This window comes from Lineus longissimus, chromosome 11 (assembly GCF_910592395.1).
Source record: "Lineus longissimus chromosome 11, tnLinLong1.2, whole genome shotgun sequence".
NCBI classification, from domain to species: domain Eukaryota; kingdom Metazoa; phylum Nemertea; class Pilidiophora; order Heteronemertea; family Lineidae; genus Lineus; species Lineus longissimus.
The window spans coordinates 6,874,888-6,884,600 of record NC_088318.1 but is presented as its reverse complement, the minus strand read 5'-3'; the positions used below and the strand labels follow the sequence as shown (position 1 = coordinate 6,884,600).

Below are 9,713 nucleotides of genomic sequence, written 5' to 3'. Positions count from 1 at the left end.
GTTGTTAATGTTATTATTCATATTCATATTCATATTCATATTATTATTATTATTATTATTATTATTATTATTATTATTATTATCATCAATATATTTACAGTTTCAATGCACAGAATGAAATAAATATCACATTGTTTTATCACCATAAAATATGCCAGTATAAACATTTTATCACAGATATATGCCCTTGCAAATTTTAATTCAAATCAATCTATGGTTGATATCAGTGTCGTTTTCAAGAATATAGGTACAACAAAATTTATCTTATTATTATAACAAAGAGGTGAAGAATCAATATCCAAATGGGAGGGTGTAAAAATCATCAACGAGGTAACGTTTGTCATAAACCAAGCCATATTTCTTTTCCTCTTGTACCGTTACAATTTTGAAGTCCTTTCGCCTTTTGATTTTGAAAGGATTTGTGATCGTAATCTTGTCCGAAAAGTTCAATGCTTCCACAAGTTTCTTCATGGAGTCAAAATTTATGTTTTGACTATTTGCATAGTTCAAGGTAAATCCCCGGACTTTACAGACAGTCTCTCCGCTACCTTTAATTCTGTAACCGTAGTTTTTGGGACCGCCGGATATGAATTCTTCTATAGTTTTACCCTCTAATTCATCTTTAAAGTCACCAAGGTAGTCACCCAAGGGTGGATTGTAATGTTGTTCGTTTGTTTCATCAACGACATATATAATGCTATCCGTATCAAAATATAATACCTGTCGCTCCAGCTTCTCTAATTCAGAGTACAGTTTTAAGCGTGCATGAGCGGTGGTATATGCAGCAATAACACAATTCGTGTATGGACATGGTTCGATGAAGTCATCCTTCTCTCTGAATTTCATCAGAACAAACTCTTCGTTCACAAGTTGAACATCAGTTACTTCAACACTGTCGTCAGTCAACTTTTTGACATACTCTTCTGGATTATCTGTATATAATGTCTTTGTGAAGTTAGATCTCTGCCCAAATTTTCCCCAGAGCGAATTCAAACAGATTTTAGCGATACTTCGTAGTCCTGGATTAACACCAATTAACCCCCTGTCCAATTGGATTCCCTCGTTTTTCTCATAATCGTCAATGTATTTGTTTTTATCCTCCTCTGTACGACACCATTCTGGCCACCCGCTTGCCTCCTGCTTTTGCTTCAAGAAATGATTGATGTAACCCGCAAATATACCCCCCTCCTTCTCAACCTTATCATACTTGGTTGTTTTTTCGAAATGCCAAATTTCAAAAGTCTCTAGAAGTTTATAGCCTTTTTCAATGGCCTTTTTTACTTCAAAAATAACCCAAGTACCCACAAGTGCTCGGTCTTCATCAGAATGGTTGCATATTTTGGAGGATTCAAGAGCGCATTTGGCACAAAGAGAGAATTTCAATTTCTTGTCTCTACGCATAGGCAATACAGGGAAATAGAGTTTCTTTGGCGGTAATATTTTGCACTTTATGAGGCCTTCGCATTTCATTGGGTCTATTTTCCGAATATTTTCACCTCTAAAAACTTTGGGGTGATCTAGTGGATAGTGTTGGTATTTGTTGACCCAAGGATAAAGAGATGTGAAATCTACATATTTTATACTTTCCTTTTCTGTACATTTGTGATGAAGTTTGACAGCATTTGTGCGACCGCCAAAAAAAGCTTCTCTGGGATTCAAGGGCTCGCTGATGATGATGTCTTTTGTAAATTGAGCAAGTTGGGGGTCGTTTTTAATGTCTTCTCTAAAATCGCATTCACACTTCGTAATGACTGTGAAACCACAACCTTTCAGGAAATTTCGCCGAAACGTTGTGGTTTCACGAAGTTCTCCCATAGTTGTACCAATGCGGGGGTTCAGAGTGTCCTTGTGCGGAAAGCATTTTTCACATCCATGCCAGAAACAACCATCAAATTCATAAATGACATTATTCTGTTCGTCGAAACCATCCACTTTGTAATTGGCAATGGATTTTTCACCCCCATTGCCGGCATGACATATGTTGATATCTTTATCTTTGAACATCAACCATTCCAACCATTTTATTCCAATGTTGGACTGCTTGTCAAATGTGTAACCATGAGGTGGCAGAACAGCAATCGAAGAGGGGGTCATGAAGTTTTGTCGAAACACTCTACTACAAGCTGATGCTATAGTTACGCTTTCTTTAAAAGGATTCACCTTTAGCAAGCATTCGAATGAGTCCACAAAGCGAACACAACACCTTCTTAAAATGGTGACGTCACTCTGACAATAGGATTCCAGTTCCTCTTGTAAATCATAGGGTTTTCCAAGTTGGCCATTATACCACAGAAGAAACTTTTTTCTCCCTTCCACGGTCATACTGTCGGGGTCGAAATATTTAATGTCGGGGATTTCTCCGATATATTTTTCATTTGCTTTTGTATTGAAATGGTGTGGAAAGTACCCTTTTTTCATCTCATTGAAATTAAAGGTTTTGGGAAAGTTGCTAAGAGGCATGTTCAGAAAACTAAGAGAATCGAGAAATTTCACTCCAGCTGCTTCGAATGAAAGAATTTTCTGGCCAACTTGAATAACATCTGTTGGTTTGATCCCTACACTATGAAGGTATTGAATAATGAAAAAGGCATCGTAACCCCTGTTGTTGTGTGCCACTGCCACTTTACCTATATTTGAACCGTTGAATAGCCACTCGCAAAAATCTACGACAGTATTTTCCCCACGGAATACTTTCTCTTCTCGTTCATCACCACACAAAATACATTTTAATTCATCATCATTCTTAGCACTTTCCTCTATTCCACAAAAGAGGCAGCAACGATGTGCAATACACAAGTTTGGAATGTGCTCTCGTTCACCATTTTCTAGAATTTTTTCTTGGGTGGATTCAAAGTCGTAAAATACAAATTTCATAAAATCTCTCATTGCACCCTTTTTCTTCTTCTGCTTTGGTTTTTTGATGAAACATCTGTGGTCATGTGGTTTATTCATACCACAAATATGGCAATACGTTGTAAAACATTGGTGTTTGTTTCGTTTATCATATGATTTATCACATTTCAAGCATTTTATGAAAAGTTCACAAACGGAATGAGCGGCATCATTTTTTACAAGGTGTCTTTCATAGCACGCTTGACTTTTGAAAAGACGTCTACATTTGGGACAGTTTGTCCATTTAACTATATCACAACCGGTGTCTGTTTTACAACATGCACACATAGCTTCGCAGACATGGGTTTTATCATTTTGGTAACCTTTGTCGCAGTGCGGACAATAATAAGACCTCTCAAAGAACCCTGTCATAGACATGATTGGAGCAAAATGCTCATCATAGTGGTACAGATTTATGCGGTGCGGTGCAGGGGGTCCTCTGTAACACATGCAGTTGAAATATAAACTAGAATATACCACGAGCTGATAATCGGGTGAAAGGTGTGCTTGAAATTTAGCGACGTCTTTGAGGGTGCATTTGGATTTTGGAACACCCGCATTTTCATGAAGCTCGGCCGCCATTTCACCTTGTTTTTTACTATTGGGATGTCTGATTGACTGGTGTTGTGGATGGTTATCTATACGAGTTTTACTAACGATGATGGCTCTGGCTAAACATAATTCGTCATCTTTGTTTTGAATTTCGATGAAGCATGACTTTTCGCGGACTTTTTGATGAAGAGAGGCAATCCCTCTTGCATACAAACCGCCAATGGGAAGAGGGGCGTGTATGAAATTGACGAAAAACTCACCCTCGAAAAGCCATGAGTCATTTGATTGAGTAACTCTCTCGATTTCACTCATGATCTTTTCGACTGTGAGTTGATCTGGTGAAATGAATGGAATGCTGATATGTCTAAGTCCTTGACCAGATATGACAAGTCGGACTCTGTCTTGGGGCTGCACATCCTGAAGGAGACGATTCAAAAGTTCTCCGAAAACATTTGATATGTGAAATAAGATATCATTGAAAGAGGTACCTCGCTCCATTCCAGTTACTTTGATTTTCAAATCTTGACCCATCGTGCCATATTTTCTTATTTTAATGTCCTTGAGCGAGATAATTTGAAAAACAGGCTGTGTATGAGGATGGTTATGTGCTTGCCCATGTATCTCATTGTCCGACTCGTCAACATTTTCATCATCATCATCATCATCATCATCATCATCGGAAGGAGAAGAAGAAGAAAAAGAAGAAGGGCCATTTTGGTTGATGACCTGGTGACCACCAATCTGAGTATTGGCTACGTTTTTTTTGTCGTCTTTTGACGAAGCCCTAAAAAAGACGTCGCCATCTTGGTATCATGGAAAGGGTGTACCACAGAATGTGTGCCACTTAAAATTGCCCGGATGTTGGGATTGTCTTTATGGGGTACACCATTTCCAACATTACCACCCGGTAGAACACCAATTGCATGAGGAGGTCTCCTTTCATTGGGACTTTTCAAAAGTGATCTCAAGACAGGGTCCCTGTCCTGCCTCCTCTGTCGCTTCTTTGAATTCCCCCCATCGAGGTCAAGCTTCCGCTTAGTAGGATCAGACCTGATATAAGCGGAGGATGTCGATGCAACTTGAGAGGTATGAGGTTCATTCACCTCTTGCAACTTGTTAGTTGTAAGTGATGAACGCTCCTCAGCCTTGGTGAGGATGTTCGACTCCAGAAACTGCTGGAGTTGGACATCCTGCCCAAGTTGTGATGATTGCAACCCCTCAAGTTGCACTTTCCCATTCGTAATCTCATCAAAGAGATTATGAACTATTTGACCTCGAAGAGGAGAATCAGAATCCACGTTTACAATTGGTGTACAGAGTGGTGATTCTGATTGGTTGCCTGTTACATTTGATTCATTATCTGGAAACGATCCTGAAAGATATTTCAGGACGTCCCCATCTGACGAATTTTCTGTCATAGGCAATCCGTTTGGTAATTTGTCTCTTTTTGAATGGCACTTCCTATTTTCTTCATAATATAGCAAGTCCGAGAAGTCTAGCAAAGCAAGATCCTCTGGTGTGCACGGCACCCCCTCCAATTCTCTGTTTAGGGGAGGTATTTTTTCTTTGCTATCTTCCCGGACAGGCATCTGTTTCACTAGATCAGGAGAGTCTGGAACAAGAACAACATCCTCATCAGATGGTTGAGGCATTTCAGTTGTCAGATGTTCTTGTTCCAACGCCTCCTGATCTCCAGCAACACACTGATGAAATTCAGGAACAAAAAACACCTCATTCAGGTCTTTACCATCGGGACGATAAATTTGCGAAGGAGGTATTTTTTCTTCCTCATGATCCAAATCGATATTGCTGGATCGTTGCAGCAGATCCCTTAAATGAGGACTATCCCGTACCGTATGCGGCTGATCAGTCACCACTATGACAGATTGATGAGGTGGTGAAGGAGGCGTTTCCTGCACAACATTTTCCTGACAACCAGCATCAGATGACGATGGTAAAAAAAAGAGTGTAGGATTTAAATAAGGCATCATTACCTCAAGAAATTCCTTACGTTCCTTCCCTTCATAATATTTTGGGAGGTACATCTTCCCAACACCTGCTCTCTTCAAAACCCAATCGTTTAAAATGTCTATAAAATCACTGTACGTTCTTTCGCCCATTGTTGTTGTTGTTGACTGCGTTACAGGTGGTGGGAGTGGCGGGGATATTCTTCCAACTTTTCTTTCTTCATCATTTCCAGGGGTTGTTGTTGTTCTTGATGGTGATGGTGGTGAGGGTGTTGGTTCTTCTGGTGGCGTTTTTGTAACTTCTAAATAAAAAAAGTTTTGTTTCAATTCAGGACAATGTAAAAAAGTTTATATCAAACATCCTTCTCAGTTGTTGTTGTTGTTGTTGCTATTATCAATAGTGTAGATCATGTTATTGCTGTGATTTAGATAACAAGAGAATTTTTTTTTCATTTTAAGACTATGTAAAATTAGAAAAAAAAAATTACAAATCAGGATCTCGAACAGTTATGAACACACTTACTCGTTTTTTTTGTTGTCATTCTTGGAGTTGACAGTTGAGTTTTAAATGACCTCTTTTTTAGATAGAGCTTCAAATGGCCTGTGAAGAAAAAAAAAGGTGTAATCATTAGATCATACACATTCAATAAATTAAGCATAAATATATATATATATATATATATATATATATGGTTTTTTTGGGGCATATATCAAGACATTTACAAATTTATTTATTTACTACACACCTTTCTTTGCCTCTTTAGGCCTCTTCCTTTCCACTTTTACCCATTCATGTGGTTTAGAAGTGAACTCCTCCTCGGAATCAGGTCCGTCTGAAAAGAAAAAAGACAGTACTCTATTATGAAATTACATTAACTTCGTAAAGTTGGGTTCTTTTTTGTTATAGCATTAAAAAATAAAGCATGAAGAAGAATAAGAAAGAAAAACTTACCAAGAATAGGAAGAGGCTTTTTTCCAGCAACCACATTGGCATATGTCAATTTTTTATTACTAACAGCAGCTGCTGCTGCACATGACCGTTCCATTGTCTTCTTTTCCATTATTATAACTGAAAATAAGTAATATACAGGAATAGAGAAGTGTTTGTTGCGAAGTTTTGTGTTTGACGAGTTCATGTCATAGAAAGAGTTGCTAAATGAATGCATGTCATTGCTGCATACAGGTAATGATTCTGACTCATTGTATAGCAAATAGAAATACGACTCCATTTCAATGACAGGAGCCAAAAGAGTTGTGACTTTGGCAAGTTTGGCGAAAAATTATCAGATTGCGCACAACCAAAACACAAACCTTTTCATATGTGTTGAGAGCAAATGCAATGCCTATCGTGGTATCAGTAGATTGAGTCATTAAATGCTAAATAAAAACAGGGGTCATTTTCATAATAAGCTGTACGGCAGCTTTGCAAAATGAACCATTTTCCAGGAGCAGTTTCTACTTTTGTTATGTGAAATGTGTCCCTTTTTATCACTGTGATTCTCGGATCCTGTACTTGCTCTCGTGAAATTGTACTTGGAACAATTATAACACCTTCACAGTTCTTTAATTCTGGGATGTATGTTGAAAAAGTGAACTGAAATGATCTTCTCACATATTCAGGAGGATGCATGTTTGATACAATCTCGCCATTTGGACACAACTTCCAGCCATTGCTGTTTGATAACACATGAATTGATTTGTATTTAGCAAGTATCTCTAAACATTCTGGAGCGGTGAACACATTAGTTCTCTCCATCTTGAATATTTCATCCATGGTAAAAGGGCCATATTTTTGCCTCGCTGGAATAGTACGATTAAGTACATAGAGATTATCATTTATCATGACATTTCCATGAGAAATTATTTTTCTTTCTTCATTTCCCTCAAGCAGCTCATCAAAGAGCTTCTCCCCAACTACAAAAACTCCATGAACAGGATCCTTTCCTTCAGGATAGAATGCCTGATGCAGACAGAAATTCAGAGTGGCAAGCACAGTTTTGGGGAGCGGTCCTTCCATGTTGACGATCTCGGTCCAAATGGATAACCAAAATGTGTTTGGTGTGTTTTGAGGATAAATTCAAATGAAGTTTGCTCAAGGTCAAGTTTGTCATTGTTCTTTAGCATGTGACCTCTCATAATCACACACTCATATCCAATCAGATTCACTCACAAATATCACATAGTAGATAAAGAATGGACAGCATCTATCAGAGTTCATTTGAGATTAGTGCACCACAATGTCTACATATGAACAACTGCAAGCAAGTGTGCGGAAAGCACTACAACTACCAAACGTAGTTATATTTGGCACAAGATTGGAAATTATGCACGGCAGTGTGTGTGATGACTGTATGCTGGGAGATCACCATTTCCAAAACTACCACATCAAGTGTACAAACTGTGAAGCAAAGAGATGTACACACTGCTTCATGAAAAATGTTCAAAAGGACCTAATTTTGAATAACCATATGTGTGCACATTCATGTCCATGTTTATGTACATGTGGAACAATTGATGAAGAGAGGGAATTCCTAGACTTGGAGGAAGCTTCAATCATATACCATAGAAGTTTGACACCATCATCATAAACTTTTCACCCAGGGGCATCAGGAAAAACGGTCCTTTCAGGGCCAAATATACCTCCAAAAATAAATCTCATTGTAGGCCTACAATAAGGAATAATAGATCAAAAATTCTTACCTTAGTTTAATATCCGTGAAGTTTCTGGGTATGAGATTCTCCTGATATCACCAAAGCCACAACACAATAGACATCCGTCTCAAAAGACTATGAGTAACAGAATGATTAAACAATAATATAATCCTGATCTTAAACAAGAATCACACAAGTTGTTGAAAAATATCTGTATGTAACAAAGGGAAAAAAATAATTACCAGTACTTATGGTCAAATTAGGGTCATTAAATAAAACGGTAGCAGCATTTAGGTCGATCATCACAATTATGTTGTTCCATCGTTTATGACCTGATTAGGACAAAAATTACAAAAAATTATACATAATACCCAAACTACCATTTGGTGAATTGCACCAATCATCATTTGCATAATGTCATACATGCATTTTAGTAGAGTACTTTGTGAAAAGTTCTAGGCAGTTGACTTTAGTCTGTACAGAGTTGGTGAAACTTTGAATGTGATATTTTTCTGAATATTGTTTTAGCAGACTCTGTTGCATGAAATAGAAAAATATTGAATGGCATACCATGTACTAACGCTTTTTGGTCCAAAGGGAAAAAGAGTGGCCAATTGTAATATGAAGTCTTCCTCCTTGAGGTTGATGTAATATATAAATAGTTCATCTATGTCTGTCATACTGTAGTTGTTCCTTATCAAAGCTGTTGCTTGGGGTACCTTATGATAACGCTTCATGTTTCAAAGAGAACAGATTGGTCAATTGCAGTATGAAGTCTGCCCTCTTGTGGTTGGTGTAATATGTAAATACTTCATCTATGCATGTCATACTACAGTTGTTCCTTATGAATGGTGATAGGTGTACCATGTAATAACGCTTTTTGTTCCAAAGAGAACAGAGTGGCCAATTGCCATATGAAGTCTTCCTCCTTGTGGTTAGCATAATATATAAATACTTCATCTATGTTTGTAATGCTATAGTTGTTCCTTATCAAAGCTGCTTTTGAATGCTGTACATGAACTTGACGTGGTATTCTTAGATATTTTACAACACCCTTAGTATTATATGTGCTGACTCACTCTTATTCTTTTCAGTATCTTCAAGTTAGGTCTACTATGTCACCATGTCACTAGGCTATAACCCAAATTGGTTATTTTTCACAATATCCACAAACTGGTTTACCAAGTCAATGTCGTCTAAACTTCGGATATCTCAAGTATGTCAGTAGGTCAGTGGGCCATGACCCACTCTGGAGATTTTACACCATATCAAAACTAGGTCACTAGGTCACTAGGTCAGGTCAACTTTGAAAACTTCTCACACAGAAAGTAGGTCAACAGGTCAACAGGTCACTAGGTCAAAAGTTCATAACTTTCCCACTCTGGAGATTTTACACCATATCCAAACTAGGTCACTAGGTCAGGTCCAAAGTAAGTTACTAGGCCATGACCCACTCTGGAGATTTTACACCATATCCAAACTAGGTCACTAGGTCAGGTCAACTTTCAAACTTCTCATACACAAAGTAGGTCAGTAGGTCACTAGGTCATCCAAACTAGGTCACTAGGTCAGGTCAACTTTCAAACTTCTCATACACAAAGTAGGTCAGTAGGTCAGTAGGTCACTAGGTCAAAAGTTCATAATTTTCCC

The 9,713-nt window shown here is 37.9% G+C and overlaps 2 protein-coding genes across 3 annotated transcripts; both read right to left on the bottom strand.

Annotated features, from left to right (window-relative positions):
- Positions 1–291: 291 nt before the first annotated feature.
- On the bottom strand, positions 292–1,401 carry LOC135496122 (uncharacterized). Its single transcript, XM_064785260.1, has one exon. The coding sequence runs from the start codon at positions 1,399–1,401 to the stop codon at positions 292–294; it is 1,110 nt and encodes a 369-aa protein (XP_064641330.1).
- A 2,711-nt stretch (positions 1,402–4,112) lies between these two features.
- Positions 4,113–8,496, bottom strand: LOC135495818 (uncharacterized). Of its 2 annotated transcripts, XM_064784784.1 has the most exons (5): positions 8,112–8,496; positions 6,364–6,480; positions 6,158–6,244; positions 5,935–6,012; positions 4,113–5,713 (listed from the first exon to the last, which is right to left on the bottom strand). In XM_064784784.1, the coding sequence occupies exons 2-5, from the start codon at positions 6,470–6,472 to the stop codon at positions 4,197–4,199; spliced, it is 1,791 nt and encodes a 596-aa protein (XP_064640854.1). In that variant the 5' UTR covers positions 6,473–6,480; positions 8,112–8,496; the 3' UTR covers positions 4,113–4,196. The 2 variants fall into 2 exon arrangements, with proteins under 2 accessions (XP_064640854.1, XP_064640853.1); XM_064784783.1 differs by lacking the exon at positions 8,112–8,496 and having other exon boundaries at positions 6,364–6,780.
- Between the last annotated feature and the right edge of the window lie 1,217 nt (positions 8,497–9,713).

Excerpts from the sequence above, each read along its gene's own strand:
- LOC135496122 (XM_064785260.1), bottom strand. The coding sequence starts at position 1,401 with ATGCGTAGAGACAAGAAATTGAAATTCTCTCTTTGTGCCAAATGCGCT.
- LOC135495818 (XM_064784783.1), bottom strand. The coding sequence starts at position 6,640 with ATGGAGTCGTATTTCTATTTGCTATACAATGAGTCAGAATCATTACCT. Across the intron at positions 6,245-6,363 it reads AAAGCCTCTTCCTATTCTTG|ACGGACCTGATTCCGAGGAG; the intron begins GTAAGTTTTTCT and ends TTTTCTTTTCAG. Across the intron at positions 5,714-5,934 it reads AATGACAACAAAAAAAACGA|AAGTTACAAAAACGCCACCA; the intron begins GTAAGTGTGTTC and ends TTTTTTATTTAG.